The sequence below is a fragment of the Lampris incognitus genome, chromosome 10 (assembly GCF_029633865.1).
Source record: "Lampris incognitus isolate fLamInc1 chromosome 10, fLamInc1.hap2, whole genome shotgun sequence".
Classification (NCBI taxonomy): Eukaryota; Metazoa; Chordata; class Actinopteri; order Lampriformes; family Lampridae; genus Lampris; species Lampris incognitus.
Genome location: NC_079220.1, coordinates 39133132 through 39151506, shown reverse-complemented (window position 1 = coordinate 39151506; position 18375 = coordinate 39133132). Strand labels below are relative to the sequence as shown.

Sequence of the window (18375 nt, the reverse complement as noted above, 5' to 3'; positions counted from 1 at the left end):
ATTACATCAATCAACTTGTTGACGACACAGGAAGTCCATCTGTGGATCTTCCAGCTGCTATGCCGGATAGAGACAGGTGGCGTGAGAGGGTCAGATCCATCCGAGGATACTCAACCAGATGATGATGATGATGATGACGACAACGACGACTACAAGAGGATACTTAACCTGATGATGACGACAACTACTACTACTACTACTACTACTACTACTACTACTACTACTACTTTCTGCTGTTCCCATTAGGGGTCGCCACAGCGGATCATCTATTTCCATCTCCCTGTCCTATACATCTTCCTCTGTTACACAAGCCTCCTGCATATCCTTTCTCACCACATCCAAACCTCCTCTTTGGCCTTCCTCTTTTCCTCTTCCCTACCAGCTCCATATTCAGCATTCAAATTATAATTACTGACTGAGAAATTTTGAAGACTGTAAAAATGTCAAGAAGCTTTGACTGTTTTCATGTCAACAGTGTTAAAATTTTCAAATTATTGCTTGAGTTTACATGATACCCTTTCTGGGTTTAATTCTCTTTTTCTACTTGTAGGATGCCTATACAGGTCTGGAAATTCAAGGGGGGCAACACTGGAAGTCTCACTGATGGAATCATTCGATCCTTCCACTCCTTAACAGTGCATGCCAACTGGGTAAGCACCCAAAACCCAGAAGCAGAGGAAGCTGTCAACATTCTCTGATTTCTATGAGGAAGATGAGGACCAGCTGAAGACAGAGTTAAAGGCCTTCCACTCCAACTTTCCTCCAAAAGACCTGCAAGAACTCCTCGCCATACTGAAAGAAAACAGGGGCTTGCTCATCTTTCTAACCTTAGTGAAAATGATAAGAACCTTTGCAATACTGCCAATGTCACCAGCTTCTGTAGTGAGATCATTTTCAAAGCTGAAAATTATTAAGAACAAACCGAGAGGTCTCTGTAGACAAGAATGGCTCTCTGACCTTCTCCTGTGTGCCATAGAGCAAGACATCCAGATAAAACATAGTGAGATCATCAGAATCTTCCAAGACATGGCACCAAAGAGGATGCTCCTTTAAAACAGAAGTATGATCCTGCTCCCTTCATCTGAGTACACAGAACGTACTTGGCCTAATTGTTGCAACTGAATATAGACACAAAAAAAAAGGTTGCTGTTGTTGCTGATTTTGAATGGTTATTTATTTTATGGACCACTAAAGTTTGCACAGTGGCACTGTTTTCTTTGTTGTTGCCAAGCTCTGTCCTTGTGATGCTAAAGACCATAGTCTGTGTGAATTGATACAATAATTTTGTAGAAACCTGTTGAGTTTTAAACATCTGCATGAGTGTATGGGTATTGAAATAAAGAAACATGTAAGTACAAGATGTGCCACTGTAACGTTATTTTTTCAAAATAAATAATTATGAGTAGGATGCCCCTTTTTTTTCACTTGAGACTGCCCCCCAAAATGTCTGTGCATGCCACTGTTCTTTTGGACGGAGTTGTACAATCCTTTAACCCAGGTTGTAGAGGTTGCAAAAAAAAAAGCCCATTCGATGGCGCACATCCACAGGCACTGTTAGGGGTTTTTTTTTTTGGCCTAATCGTTTTTATTGGCCTGCATTCATATCAAGTGATGTCAAGTTTCTTTCTGCAAAATCAAAAATGGCTGACATTTGTCTTATTTTCAGTGGAAAATCCAATATTGTATGGTAGTTTCAGGATTAAAATGCATTTTGATAAAATTTCTAGCAAGAAATTTAACTTTTTATTTTCATAATCTTCGTTCAGTACGTGTATAGGAGCTTTAGTTTGTTAGTTATTATGAAGATTCTTACATGTCTCACCAGAAAATTGTTGGAATGCAACATTTTCTATGCTCAAATACAGTCCTTCAATGGTCAACCATTGGTCCAGTGCTGTTGTTTTTTGTTTTTCTTGCCCTTTTGTATCTGTTTAAGTCAGAGAGTACTGCTGGCATCATGTGTGGCTGCCACTTCTCCCTCTTGTAGCCCTCCCCCTTCCCATCCACCCCTATATGTCTGTTATGTTTATCTGTTGTCTTGTTCCACCGCTGTTTATTGTAAAGCAACTTGGAGTGTTAGAAAAGCACTATATAAGTTTGATTTATTATTATTAGTGTTATTATTAGTAGTATTTTTACCACTGATATACAGTCCATCACAGTATAAAATTATATATGATCTTATATTTTCTTAAATTCTTTTTTACTTGCACAGCCCCTCTACATACAGATGATTTGTTTACCATCAATGAACTATCCATCACAGTATAATTGATCTTATATCATAGTTTCTTCTTTACTTGCACAACCCCTCTATATAGTTTATTCATTTATCACTGATGTACAGTCCATCATAGTATTATATTTTCTTATATTTGATCTTATACCATTTTAACTTATGCACTATTTTATGTTTATGCCTTACGTTCTCATTTTTAGTTTGTATTACTTTTTTTTAAAACGTTTTTGGCATGAGCATTGTCGAAGGGAGACAGAGAAATAAGAATTAAATTGCAGACTACTGCCTTACTGTAATTGTTGGGAATATGACAAATAACTCGAACTTGAAATATTGTAGCGGATCATCCGTTTCCATTTATTCCTGTCTTCTGCATCTTCCTCTGTCACACCAGCCACCTGCATGCCTTCCCTCACCGCATCCATAAACCTCCTCTTTGGCCTTCCTCTTTTCCTCTTCCCTGGCAGCTCCATATTCAGCATCCTTCTCCCAATATACCCAGCATCTCTCCTCCACATATGTCCAAGCCATCTCAATCTTGCCTCTCTTGCTTTGTCTTCAAACCGTCCAACTTGAGCGGTCCCTCTAATTTAATCATTCCTAATCCTGTCCTTTTTTGTCACTCCCAGTGAAAATCTTAGCATTTCCTATATAGTTATACACTTGGCAAATAAGAGATGGTGATTAAGTGGATGCATGCTGCTGTCACAGACAATATTAATCTGAACTATTATGTTATTTGTGTTTATATGTAACTGATGATGTTCTTTCAATAAAAAAAATTTTCCTATCGTTGAGTGTTTCTTTTAACAATGTTATATACAAATGTATATATATAAACAGATGTGGGGAAAAAAAACTTTAATACATTGCAGTACAAGCTTGTTTCATGTGTCACACACTCATCAGCTGCCAATGTGGTTAAACAACAAAGAAAAAATACACCGCCAATAAATACTACACTGCCCGGCGCCACGCCCCTAGTTCTATCCTGAACTCCTTCTGCTGACCTGCTCAACAACTACCGAGAGATGTGTTCTGAGATGTGGCTGTGTTCTGAGCCCCCTCCTTTTCTCCCTCTTTACCCACGACTGCCTGCCAACTCATCCTTCAAATGCAATAGTTAAGTTTGTGGATGACACCACAGTCATTGGCCGCATCACCAACAATGATGAGACGGACTACAGGGATGAGATTCAGCACCTCACATCATGGTGCACTACCAACAATCTGGTTCTCAATGTGCAGAAGACGAAGGAGCTGATTGTGGACTTCAGGAGGTCTAGAAGCTGCAGCCACTCCCCCATACACATCAATGGTGTGGAAATGGAGTGAGGTTCCAGCTTTAAATTCCTTGGAGTCCACATCAGCGAGGAACTTTCCTGGACATCAAACACCCAGGCCCCTTCTGAAAAAGGCCCAACAATGCCTGCATTTCCTGAGGAGATTGAGGAGCGCTCATCTATCCTCCAAAATTCTCGCCAACTTCTACCACTGCATCATAGAGAGCATCCTGACCATCTGCATCTCAATGTGCTATGGCAACTGCACATCAGTAGACCAGAAAGCTCTGCAGCGGGTCGTCAAGACGGCCCAGCATATCACTGGTACCCAGTTCACAGCCATACTCACAGCCATAGGATGTGAGGGTCTAAGGACAGGATGTTTTGTTGCTGTAAAGCCCCTTGAGGCAAATTTCTAATTTGTGATATTGGGCTATACAAATAAAATTGACTTAACTTGACATTTATCACAAATGCTGCCTTTGGAAGGGTCTCAGAATCAGCAGAGATCCCACCCACCCCAACCATGGACTGTTCTCCCCGCTGCGCTCTGGGAGGTGTTACAGGAGCCTAAGAGCCTGCACTACCAGGCTCAAAAACAGCTTTTTTCCCCAAGCTGTTGCCCACCTGAACCTGGCTACCCACTGAATGCCTGTGATGTTTTAAAATATTTTTGTACTCATGTTCTTCTTCTTTTTTTCTTAACTTATTTTTACCTTTTGGTCTTCATCTGTGTATATCTTACACTGTGTTTGTCTATGTCTGTCTTGCACTGTTTGATGAAGCTGCAGCCCTTATTTCATTATTAACATGTGCCTGCATAATGTTTTTAATGACAATACATTGAATTGAATTGAATTGAATTGAATTGAATTGAATTGAATTTTATCTCCCCTGTTAACTCGGGAATATTTTATTATTTTTTGTTTATATCCCACCGAGTGGAAACGTTGCAAAAGCAGCCACCTTAATTGCGGACTGTGTGCGAAGACAATATCAACACAACCATTGTTTTATTGTTGGTGAGTTTAACCTTTGCAAGCTTGAAGCCACGCTACCCGGATTTCAGGAAGGAATCAGGAACATTTATTTGTACATGAAATGAAATGAAATATTGTTTACCCCAGCCCACAACAGTGCAATACAAAGACATATTCAAAACCTACAAGAACACATATATCCAAAATACAAAAAAACCCTACAAAAACTACAAAAATACATATATTCAACATATCCCACAAAAAAAAGAAGAAAAAAAGCTGTCTTTATGCAGTATGTGGACTGTAAGGCTCATGGCAACAGAATTCTTGATCAATGTTATGGCAACATTAAAGACACTTACACAGCCGAGGCGAAACCTCCACTAACCAACTCTGATCATAATGTTGTTCATTTAATTCCCACCAAGAATAACCTGCTTAAAAGCAGTAAAACACTAGCAAAAACTGTATATGTCTAGGACAATGACGGCACCGAAACTCTGAAAGGTTGCTTTTCTTGTACCGACTGGGATCTCTTTCACAGCTGGGACTTAGAAGAGGCAACAGACATCATTACAGATTATATTAAATTCTCAGAAGAAAATAACTATGTACCCAAACAACAAACACTAAAGAATTTAAAAAGTGGATAGCTCAAACCTTGGGGAAATGAGGAATATTCAAAGAGAACTTAATGATAATTTACAGAAGGACAAGAGAAAACAGAAGGAGAAATTTGAAAGTCACTGCTCTTCAATGAACACCGAAAAAACTGTGGGATTCTATGAAATCCATGATGAACATGGTCCTAACTAAAATGTCTCTGTTTTAAATGATGTTGAAACGTCCAATGAACTAAATTACGTTTAGGCAAGGTTTCAAACTAATTATTTCTTGCAAGAGCAAAAAGTGGCTCTAGATATATTACCTGCATCTGACTGTCCAAAGAGTGATGTACTCTAAGCCAATCAGAGACGACTTTGGGAGGAGTTTAAAAAAAAAGAGAGCGAGAGGGGGAGAGTGTTCCAGAACATAGCGGAGCAGTTTGCCGAGTTATCGTTTTGTCGGTAGAAATTGAGTTTAGTGTCGAAGCGAGTAATATTTTTTTGGACTGAAATACTTCTCAGGATTTGCACACGTATTGTATTGTAACAGCTTCAAGTCCTGTGCATCTCGACGTTTCGCAACTCATTCTTCCCCAGTTTGCCATGGAAGTTGGCTAGCCTACAGCCAGTTAGCTTAACGTTAGCTATTTTGCCTACCATTTTATTTTTCTTACTTAGCTAGCCAGCTTTGTGAAAGTGTATAGTCTAACTATCAAGCATGGACGTTTTGCCAGAACTGTCATGGTTCAGTTCAGTTTGTGCAGAGAAACCAGAGGCGAGAGGATTTCGTTGAAGCTAATTAGCTAGTTAGCGCTGGACCTTTGCGATCAGCACGGACCGTGTGACATTCATCAACACTACCCTGCTGCATGATCTAACCGCCCCGCGGTCCACTCATGAATCATTTGCGTGGTCGCGTGAGTAAGAGGAGACTATTCAAACACTGACTATCAACCTGTTCCTTTTGGGAGTTTGTTCCATTGTTTTTTGTGTACCAACATATGGGCCCCATCGTTTAGAAATCCAAGCGCTTGGTAATATAGTTCACCATTGCTCTGAGTTGAACTGTTTATTTGGAGACCTTTATTCAGGACTTTGTCTGATATTACAAATGCATTATTGGGTCAAGGTTATTTAGTAAGGTTTTATAAACTTGATATATTTGATAGCTTTTCAATTCTGTATTCTAGTATTTGGTTTGCGATTCCAGAGGGTTATTCCTTTTTGATAGTATGCTGATGTGATAACGTACGAGGGATTTGTTTGTTTGATAAAGAAATACTGTTCTGATACATATCGAGAGAAGGAAATATATAAGAACAATAGCTTACCAGAGAATAAATGTTATTTCTTTATTATTGTTGTCCTGAACCTTCTATTATTCTAAGGTTTATTGTTTTCATTCAGCCGCTGAGAATTCAGGATCCTGTTTAAGGAAAATTTAAATAGTAGCCAACATTTTTGGAGGCACTGCTGGGATCTTTTTTTTTTTTTTACTTTCTTTTTACCAGATAGGCAAGATTTTTTTGTTGTTGTTGATAGTCAATAACAGTTAACTTACTAACTAGTTAATTAACTGCAATAGAAGGAGTGAAGTTTCATTGTATTGTACAGCAGCATTAGTTGTTCACTAAACAACATGGATTTTTGTCAGGCTATTGAGTGGATCCACCAGAAGAATGTCAAGTCTTTCTCACGCCATATTACTGAGCAATGTGCCAATAGATATTGGGGAGGAGACCCAATATCTACTGGCAGGTCTTGAACACAGTGAAAGTGTGTTCAAGACCTCCTCTCCCTAAGGTCTTGAACACAGTGAAAGTATTTAGTCATCCCAAAATTTGTGGTCGCCGTGGGGACCCCACTGACACAAAATTGTTCCTGTTAATGGAGAATAGCCGTGATATAACCCCTGATACTGTACCTCCAGAAGTAGGTATAGAATGAGAGGCTGGGCCCTGGGCTGTGCATGTAGTTGAAAGACTTGCCACCTCAAATGTTATTTCTGAGGAGGACGCATTCCGCACAAAGTTGTTATTACTACTACGACAGGAAGGCAAATAAATCTATGGAGGATTTTCAGGCCAATGTAGCGAACTAAGCACTTATTCCCCCGACGAGCTGCTGGTGAGGCCTGAGGTTCATCCTGCATCAGTCGTTTCCTGTAGACACATTACTATGACTGTCAAGAAAATTTCATCAAAAGAAGTTTTCTTGAAACGTGGAACTCTGCTAGCCCACATTTTTCCTGTAGCCCCTGTGCCCCTGGCGATGGCACAGAATGCTGCTAAAGCTGCAGTCAAGGTGACCCCTGCATCTTTTGATTTTGGATCCTCTCCTATGCCAGAGGAGGCAAAAAAGGCATCTCTGTGAGAGAATGATGGGGAGGAAAGAGGTCTTCTCTCTCCACGAGTGGGATGTTGGCTGTTCTAAGAGCACAAAGCATGAAATAAGACTAAAAGATGCCAGGCCCTTTCAGAAGAGGCCATGTCACTTACCGCCTGCTGACTTTGACGATGTGCTCCAACACTTGCAGAATCTCCAACGCCATGGCATCATCTCTGAATCGCGAAGTCTCTATGCATTGCCAATCGTACTCATACACAAGAAATCAGGCAAGTTGCGAATGTGTGTGGACTATCAAACCATTAACCTTCAAACAGTACCAGACCAGTACACTGTCCCAAGAATGGAAGATGCTCTTCACTGTTTGTCTGGGAGTAAATGGTTCACCATCCTTGATCTGAAAAGCGGGTACTGTCAGATACCCATGAGCGAATCAGACAAAGAAAAGACCGCTTTTATTTGTCCATTTGGCTTTTATCAATTCGGTCGCATGCCCCAAGGAATTTCAGGAGCACCTGCCACTTTCCAGAGTCATGGAACATACAGTCAGTGACATGAACTTTCTGGAAGTGTTAGTGTATCTCAAGGACTTAACTGTGTTTGGACAAACCCTCAAAGAACATACGGAGCAGCTGCTCAAAGTTCTTGACCGGTTGAGAGAAGAAGGTTTGAAACTATTGCTTCACAAGTGTCAGTTTGGCAGGACTTCCGTCACCTACGTTGGACACACTGTGTCACAGGATGGAATAGCGACAGGCCCATCCAAGATTGAGGCTGTAGTCTCTTGGCCAAGACCCCAAACTGTGACAGTGCTCAGATCCTTCTTAGGGTTCCGCAGTTACTATCACAGTTTTGTCATTTCTCTAAACCCTGCCATCCCCACAATGAACTTCTTCAAGAGTATTCTCCCTGCTCCCTTTCCAAAGGGTGTCAGACTGCAACTCCACCCAACAAGACTTACTACAAGCCTTCTGAACCCTTTGGGTCTCGATGGAGTGAGCATTGTGAACATGCTTTTCAAGATCTCAAGAACAGGCCTACCTGGGCACCTGTGTTAGTATTTGCAGAGCCACAGAAGCCTTGTGTTTTGCATGTGGATGCTAGCCTGGACAGACTAGGTGGTGTGCTATACCAAGAACACGGTGATGGACTACACCCAGTTGCAATCATCAGCAGGAGTCTCTCTTCATCTGAGAAAAAAATATCCAGCACACAAACTGGAGTTTTTAGCTCTCAAATGGGCTATTTTGGATAAACTTCATGACTACCTCTACAGAGCCACCCTACATTGCACATCTTGTACATGCGTACAATTGTACTCCAAATGAGGCTACCGGGTATTTGCCATACTTCCTCATGTTCAGAAGGGAAGCCTGTTTACCAGTAGATGTTTGCTTCGGGATGTCGGCCGATGGAACATCAATAACCTCCCACCTGAAATACATAGCGAGGATGAAGAAAGAACTGCAAGAAGCCTGTCAGTTGGCTCGATCCACCTCCACAAAAAAGAACCAAGGTAACAAAGAAAGATATGACCAGAAAGTGTGTTACCATTGCTTGAAGCCTGGGGATAGAGTCTACTACTACTACTACTACTACTACTTTCGGCTGCTCCCATTAGGGGTCGCCACAGCGGATCATCCATTTCCATTTCTTCCTGTCCTCTGCATCTTCTTCTGTCACACCAGCCACCTGCATGTCTTCTCTCACCACACCCATAAACCTCCTCTTTGGCCTTCCTCTTTTCCTCTTCCCTGGCAGCTCCATATCCAGCATCCTTCTCCCAATATACCCAGCATCTCTCCTCCACACATGTCCAAGCCATCTCAATCTTGCCTCTCTTGCTTTGTCTCCAACCCGTCCAACTTGAGCGGTCCCTCTAATATAATCATTCCTAATCCTGTCCTTCTTCGTCGCTCCCAATGAAAATCTTAGCATCTTCAACTCTGCCACCTCCAGCTCCGCCTCCTGTCTTTTCATCAGTGCCACTGTCTCCAAACCATTTAACATAGCTGGTCTCACAACCATCTTGTAAACGTTCCCTTTAACTTTTGCTGGTACCCTTGTGTCACAAATCACTCCTAACACTCTTCTCCACCCACTCCACCCTGTATGTACTCTCTTCTTCACCTCTCTTTTGCACTCCCCGTTACTTTGGGCAGTTGACCCCAAGTATTTTAACTCATATGCCTTTGTCACCTCTACTCCTTGCATCCTCACCATTCCACTGTCCTCCCTCTCATTCACGCACAGGTATTCCATCTTGCTCCTACTGACTTTCATTCCTCTTCTCTCCAGTGCATACCTCCACCTCTCCATGCTCTCCTCAACCTACACCCTATACTCTTGCTACAGATCACAATGTCATCCGCAAACATCATAGTCTACGGAGACTCCTGCCTGATCTCGTCCATCAACCTGTCCATCACCATTGCAAACAAGAAAAGGCTCAGAGCCGATCCTTGATGTAATCCCACCTCCACCTTCAACCCATCTGTCATTCCAACTGAACACCTCACCACGGTCACACTTCTCTCATACATATCCTGCACCACTCCTACATACTTCTCTGCAACTCCCGACTTCCTCATACAATACCACACCTCCTCTCTCGGCACCCTGTCGTATGCTTTCTCTAAATCTACAAAGACCCAATGTAACTCCTTCTGGCCTTCTCTATACTTCTCAATCAACATTCTCAAAACAAACATTGCATCTGTGGTGCTCTTTCATGGTATGAAACCATACTGCAACTCGCTAATCACCTCTCCTCTTAACCTAGCTTCTATTACTCTTTCCCATATCTTCATGCCGTGGCTGATCAACTTTATACCTCTGTAGTTGCTATAGTTCTCTATATCGCCCTTGTTCTTGAAAATCGGTACCAGTGTGCTTCTTCTCCACTTCTCAGGTATCCTCTCACTTTCCAAAATTGTGTTAAACAATCTAGCTACCCTCATTTTCTCTTTGCTAATCCACTGCACTTCCTGGTCAGATCCAAAACCCTTGCGGGGCCTGAGCTCCCCACTCTACAGCGGTAAAGCTGTGAACACGTTAGGGACTCTTAAAGCTATATAGATATTAACACTGAATCAACGGACTAAGTAACTGCTGTGTTACAACCTCCCCCACTTAAAAACCTGATGCCCCCGTCAGTCTGTCTCTCCATGGCATGCATTAAACCTGCAATTTGCTTCTGCAAAGATATTAAAAAACTATACAGCAGTGTTTGATAACCGGGTGGACTGACACTGTGCTACCTACAAGTAAACCTGGAACGAAGTTGGTAGTCCTTGAGGTAAAATGGGGGAGCTCGCCTCCTCTGTGGCCTACTCTGTGTTTGGGATGAACTATTTTCAGGTTCTTACAAACCTGAGGTGGTTGTACTAAACTCAGAGGCATTAGGGTTCAAGGAGCTTTGCGACTGAGATTCACTTTGTGTCTCTAACGTCTCACTCTGAGGGGCTTGAGATGGTATATAATTAGCTTCCCAGTCCTCTTCTTCCCTCAGTGTTGAAAGGTCTCTGTTTTCTCCTACCTCCACATCCCTGATACATGGGGATTCTTGGACTTCCTACTCCTCATCAGTTGTCGTGGAAACCTGACTAGGTACACTATGAACACCATTCTCACTTTGTATTTCCAAATTTGCAGGCAAGACTCCACAAGGAAGCAGCATGTCACGATGCAGAACTCTTTCTCTGCCCTCTTCATCCTCAGGCCTTACCACATAGACTGGAATATTTTCAACTTCAATTTTCATGATGGCTGTTCTCCGCACAGCCATCATGCCGTATCCCAAGTGTGTTCCCCGCGCGGCTGTCACGCCACCTCTGAAGTGTGTTCCCCACGTAGCTGTGCCTCTGCCCCCGAAGCCTGGTCCCCGGGCGGCCATGCCGCCGCCCCCGAAACCTGGTCGCCGAGCGGCCGTCACGCATACATCACTGCATCTTGGTCATCCTCCAGAGCTGCTCTGCCCTTCGGTCCTGCATCCTGGTCGTCCTCCAGATCGGTTCCATCCATCGGTCCAGTCCTCAGGCCATCCACCTGAGATCCTTGGCTCCGTTCATCCTCCCCCAGACCCCTGCGTTCTTCCTGCTTGGTGCTTGTGGTCCGTTCGTTTGGGACGTCGGGAATCCGTCCCTTTGGGGGGGGGGGGTCCTGTCATGGGTGTGTGAGCTGGGCCATCGGGGCTCGCCCATCCCCATCCCCTGATTGTTGTTTCAGTTCACCTGTGCCCGTGTGCATTAGTGACCCTGATTGCCCGGCTTCATGCACCTGTTCCCTTTTCCCATTGGCTGTGCAGTTCCTGTGCACCTGTGCCCAATCCCCCTCCCCTTTCTCCGATTGGCTGTCCGGTTCTTGCCTCGTCCTGCACACCTGTGCCCAATCTCCCTTCCCTTTCTCGGATTGGTGGTACGGTTCCTGCGCACCTGCACCCAATCTCCCTGATTGCGCCCCGCCCCCCCCCCCCCCCCCGGTATATATGCCCCGTGGTTTCTCAGGGTCCTTGTTGAATCGCCTCATATACTCACACACTCACAGAGACATTCACAGAGACACTCACAGAAACTCTTAGTCGCTGGATGCGCCACGTCATGTTGGGAGTTTTTCCCCACTGTCTGGACCTGCCATCTGTCCCTGATGTTTATAGTTTTGCGCCACATTATGTGAGTTTTTCCCACCGTCTGTACCTGCCATCTGTTCCTGCTGTTTATAGTTTTTGTGTTATTAAAGAGTTGTTAAAGCCCAGCCTGTCCTTGCTGTCTGCATTTGGGTCCTCTCCCTGCTATATGCCATCTTTGTCGTTCCAGCTGGTGCACATTTAAATGCTACTCAGGCAAATCTATTGGCCTACACCACTCTATTAGCTAGGAAATTGATACTGTTCAAATGGAAGGAGGCTTCCCCTCCTACTTTTGCACATTGGATTGCAGAGGTTATGCAGTCATTTAAATTAGAAAAGATTAGATATACAATGAAATAGTGCTGAATGATTAATCGAACTGAAATTGTGATGTAACAGAATGCAATTTTCGAATCGCAAAGGCTGCGATTTAAAAAAAATACATTTTTTGGCTACATAACCTAACCAATCAGAGGGTCAGAAACACCTGGCCATGTGGGGTTCACGTACCCACATTCTACCCTACGCTCATGTGGCATGCGAGTGAGAGCAGTAAATGAAGAAAACATCTTGATACGCTACACTTTGACTTTAATATTAACATTACTATCTTGTGAAAATGGCTTCGGCAGAACCAAACACTGAAAAGGTGACTTTAGTGTCAAAGAGGAGCAGTACCGTCAGTTGTCTGGACCTATTTTGGATTTAGGAAACAAGATGCTGAACAGAGTCAGGTATTGTGCAGAATGTGCCTTGCTACCGTAGCTACAACACGGGGCATCACTACAAACCTGTTCCAGCATTTAAGAAAGCATCACAAGGTCATGTATGACAATTGCATGGCTAAAACCACAACCACCAGTGTGTCAAGTAGGCCAAATACCCCCCGGCAGAGATCACTGATGGAAATGTTTGAGAGTATATCTCAAATAGAATGAGATTAAAATCGGCACAGTGAAATTATTCAGGTAGTGGTGGAGTTCATAGGGGAAGATATGATGCCCCTCAACACGTTGACAAAGACCAGGTTTACGGCTTTGGTAAAGACACTCGAACGGTACAGCATGCCATCCCGCACATATTTTAGCCAGGTTGCCATACCAAAGCTATATAAATCATGCAGGCTGAGAGTCGCAGTGGAGCTAAAAACAGCGGGGTTTATATGCTACTACCATGGACATGTGGTCAAGCCGTACAGCAGAACCCTATCAGAGTCTGATCGTGCATTTCATCAATGAAGAATTCGACCTCAAAGCTCGCTGTCTTCAGACTGCTTACTTCCCGAACAACCACACTGGGGAGAACATTGCAGAGAGCCTGAGAGAAGGGCTAGCCAGCTGGGACCTCGATGAAGAAAAATATGTCTGCCTCACGACAGACAATGCATCGAACATGGTGAAAACAGCGCAGCTTAACAAGTGGACCAGGCTCCAGTGTTTCAGCCACCAATTATATCTTGCCATTGGTCAGTGTGTGTGTGGGCATGTGTGTCTATTAGAAAGAGTGAGAGCGAGCGAGTATGAAGAGAACGTGAAAGATTAAGAACAGAATGGCTGAATGAAAGATTACGTTTGTTTTCTCATATAGCTGTGTGTGTGAGTGTGTGTGTGTGTGTGTGTGTGTGAGAGAGAGACCTGCAAACCATCCTTGCTGCAGTTGTGGATGCCTACAGCAGGCTTGATCTATAAGTCAGCACCACCAAGACTGAGGTGTTATGCCAATGGAGGTCCAGCCCCCCACCCACTATGCCTGTCTTCACTATAGAACACCAGCCACTCTCAGTTACTCCATCTTTCAAATACTTGGGCAGCATCCTTTCTGAGGGCTGCAACACTGATCACGGAATTCATAATAGAATCAAACAAGCCTCTGTAGCCTTCAGCAAACTCTGATGTAAGGTCTTCCAAAACAAACACCTCCACCTGCACACCAAAATTGCCGTTTACAAAGCCATCTGCATCTCAACTCTCCTATACAGCTGTGAAGCCTGGGTCACATACAGGTTGCTGGAGTGGTTCCACATAAGGTGTCTGCATGTCATCAGGATGCCTCAAGAACATCTGCCACGTCAAGTCCTGTATGGACAGCTTCATCTGGGCTGCCAGTCCGCAGGTGGTCAGAAAAAGTGATACAAAGACCAGCTAAAAACATTGCTTAAGAAGTGTTGTATAGACCCCTTGAGGTTGGAGCAAGCTGCCATTAACCATTCCTACTGGCAGGAGATCTGACACAGAGGTATAGAACAGTTGGAAATGGAGAGAAATGTGAAAAAAAACACAACAGAAAAGACTAAGTAGGCACACAACCATGCCTGCCCCATTAACTTAGACGTTATATGCCCAATATGCAATAAAACTTGTGGATCAAGAATTCGACTCTAGTCATCAAAGAACACACCGTTAACAAGGAGGCATGTCATCATCGGACTTGATGGGCTGCTGTGTGCTTGTAATAGCCTAGTAACACACAACTTAAATTGTATAAAGTACACTAATTTATTTTCTTTTCATTTCTTTCAGAAAATGCAATGAAAGATGACAGTGTCAACAGCAACAGGGCTGAGCAAGAAGCTGGTGGGGCATTTCTCCCACAGCTGGAAGAAGAAGGCAGCAATCACTGAGGTACAGAGGGAGCTCAGTCTTCCTGGGCACACCTTCATAACTGAGTGCCCAACAAGACGGGAATCCAAAGAAATGATGATTGCAAGAGTGCTGGAACAGACCAAGGCCATATCCCAGGTATTGTCAGGCGATCAAAATACATGCCCCCTCGTCCCGACCTTGCAGGATACTGATGTGTTAGAGTCCATTCACAAGGTGCTACATCCTCTCCAGGAATTTACTGATGTGCTTTGTGGAGAGGAGTACGTCAGCAACTCCTACCTCAAGCCACTTCTCCATCTTCTGGCCACATTAGTCCTACCTGAAGTTGATGAGGACATTGACCTGTCTAGATCGATTAAAACCAAGGGGCTGGCATACCTCAATGACAAATATAGCGACCCTGACACCCAGGAGCTTTTGGACGTCGCGTCATTTCTGGACCCGAGGTTCAAAACATAATACATCTGTGCAGACCACATTTGTACCATTAAGACCCAACTGGAGACTGAAATGGAACAGTCAGCAAGATATATATGTAATAAAGTTAAGATAAAGTCTAATAATAATAGTAATAATAACAATAATGTTCTTGAATATGATAATGACAATTTTATTCTCACACACACACACACACACACACACTGGACACATAACGGCTGTTATTTTTTTATTTGTTTTAATCTGGCAGGAGAAGAGGTCCCGTACTGAAACCGTTTCAAAGCTTCAAAGTGCAAAGCTCTCTGCAGAAAAGGCAAAGAAGTCTCTTGGCAGACTGGCAAGACCAGTGTGGCATCCCCTGCTTTGCCTGTGCAACTTGAAGATGTCGTGGAAGCGGAGTTGGAATAGTTACCTAGGGTCTCATTTATAACCGTTGTGTACTTAATGGAGCCTGAAAAAGACGTACGCCACTTCCCACACAAAATTTGTGATCTATAAAAACAAACTTAGCAGGTGAATGTGCGCACCTGTATGTAAACACAGATGGGTGGTGAATTGAAGCCAGATTGTATAATGAGCCTCTCACACATTTAAGTATGGTTTTTTTTTGTTTTTGTTTTTGGAGCACGCCATTTTCGGCTTTTGTACGCACGTACACTTTTAGTAAGGCTCTTACGCACTGTTTGATAAATGAGACCCCTGATGACCACTTGCATTGACAGAGAAGAAGATCCCCTGGCCTGGTGGAAGCAGCACAAGATCAACTTTCCACGACAGCAAGTTGGCCCACAAGTATCTTTGTGTACCAGCCACAAGTTCCCCCTCAGAACATATGTTTAGCACTGGATAGACTTGTACTTGTTCGACCTTAAAACCAGCAAAAGTCGATATGCTGGTTTTCCTAGCAAAAAATCTGTGAGCTACCGAGAACCATACGGTAGGATGACATAGAGGCTGGCAGAGCCATACTCCTTGTGCACTTAAGTCTGTGTGGCTTGTTACTGTGTAACTGACTGGAAATCAGTAAGATTAATATTTAGTGTTCGGTGTTTCTTTTTCTTTTTAGATTTCATTAAAAAATGCAATCGACATATTTACATATTACATGTTTATTACAACGACTTTGAGTAATCTATATAATTTTAGAGTGGTAGAGCCACAGACTTATTTTTTATGTTTATGCACTTTGGTTTTTGTGATTTGTTACTGTTACTGACTAGAGATCAGTAAGATTCATGTTTATTTTCATATATTTTTTATAACTCAAAGTTGTTAAATGGCAGAACAAGCTTGTTTCGTGCTCAATGCACTCATCAGCTGCCTACATAGTTACAGTAAACGTCCTTATTTATATCGGTTGCCTACGTTCTATGTGCGGTGTTCAATTTCAGGGTAGGGCCAATCTACTGTTGGAACATTGGTACATTTGAACTGGGTAGTTCAAATGGTGGGTTCAACAACTTTGAGCTATAAAAAATATATCTTTGCTCCTGAATTGTTCAGCTCTTTTTTCTACATCGAGGTTTCATTGCAACATCCTGTGGACAGGCCTGTTGTTCTAAAGTGCTTTGTTGTTTCTCGTTCAGATTTTGTTAAAAAGTTGTCATGATAATTATATTACCTTAGACTTATAGTTAAATCAGTCAATATTCCATGATTGAAGGTTTTTCTTTGTACAATTCAGTAGTTAATATGATATATTATTCATATCAATTCATGCATCAATTCATCTCATGTCATCATAACACATAGGCCTGGCCTACAGGGAACAGCAGTTTATATGTTGATAGTTGCGCTGGTCATACTATAGAATTATTTATTGCTGTGTTTAGTGGATAACAAAGAAAATAATAAACTTTGAAAAAAAAATTGCATACTAAATCGCAATCGCAATATTGGTCTAAAAAAATTGCAATTGGATTATTTTTCCCAAATCGTTCAGCCATACCATGAAAGGATCTAGTATATCCAAATTCCACTCGACATGGAAGCCCTTTTTAGACTTTGGAGGAGTTAGATCCTTGGTTGGTGGCTGGGGTTGATGGGCTTGCAATCTAGTTCTCAACCCTTTCTCTTCTATTATCCTTTTCTCTTTTGCTTATTTTATTAATTATTTCAGTTACATTTCCCCTTTTCTTTTGATCATTCAATTTATGCTTGTTACTTGTTTACTTTGTTAGTTTTTGTTATGGTTTAATCTAATTCATGCTGTGTCAGGTGGCATGCCATGCGAGGTGGGAGTGTGATGTTGCATGGGTCTGTGGGGAGGGTTGATGAGCAGTGGATTGGGGTTAGAGCTGTGGGTGTTTTGAAAATTAAAAACTGAAAATAAACCTTGTTTTAATAAAAATATGAGGCAGCATTTGTTTAGCAACAACTTTTTAGATTTTGTTTCAAAATAAACGGTAATTTTGAAATATGCTGATAGTTTTGAGGAAGTTAGATATCTAGGCCAGCTTTCCTTAGGAGGTATGGACTGAGGCAATCTTAAAATAATTTGTACAGCCAGATGTAAGGGAACTATTTACAACTGAGAGTAGAACAGAAGCTATGGCAGTCAGGGTTTAATTTTATTACTAATCAGGAGGCTTAAACTGAATCTTGTTATCTGTTGCTCATATATACTCATCTGACTTTCCTCACCCCTTTGTCTTTTAAGCAAACTTACCCATTTTTTCCAACAGCTCCCATTCATCTTGAAGAAATACTCCATAGTGACCTTGAAAACAGTAAACATTCAGATAAGTCAAGTCACCTCACATAGTGTGTTCATATAAATAGTGTTGTTTGAGTCAGAAAAGGAAACAGATCCTGATAATTCTACATCTTCCCTAAAAAAACTGCTTGTCGTGGCAGTTGGTGTTACTGATGGCAAAAGGTTCTATGGCCAACACCAATGTCAGTTACTCTACACCATCAATACCATTTTGTAATAAAAAAATAAAATAAAAAAAAACTTACGTACAGAACTTGAATACCAACCAATAATTAGTATTTCCTGAAAAAAAATCCCCATTTTCAAACCCAGGATTATAATACCTATCTCCTGGTCTTCCTGGGAATCCTAGGCTGTTAACATGATCAGTTATATGTGGTGTGGGCTGTAAAGTTTACAAATGGGCTAACTGAATAATCATAAGACTATTTCTCATAACTCCATACAGATTAAACAAACAGTAGTTTACCCACACTTTGGAAATTATAGAACAACATCGTTATACATTATTGAACAAATTCTAGTACAACATTGTTAA

The 18375-nt window shown here is 42.2% G+C and overlaps 1 protein-coding gene across 2 annotated transcripts in view; it reads right to left on the bottom strand.

Annotated features, from left to right (window-relative positions):
- The window catches only part of dus1l (dihydrouridine synthase 1-like (S. cerevisiae)), a 199516-nt gene that overhangs the window by 146620 nt on the left and 34521 nt on the right, over positions 1 to 18375 (bottom strand). For both annotated transcript variants that reach the window (XM_056287527.1, XM_056287528.1), the window contains exon 4: positions 17790 to 17840. In XM_056287527.1, coding sequence (XP_056143502.1) covers positions 17790 to 17840 — 51 coding nt within the window. The remainder of the gene's footprint in view (positions 1 to 17789; positions 17841 to 18375) is intronic.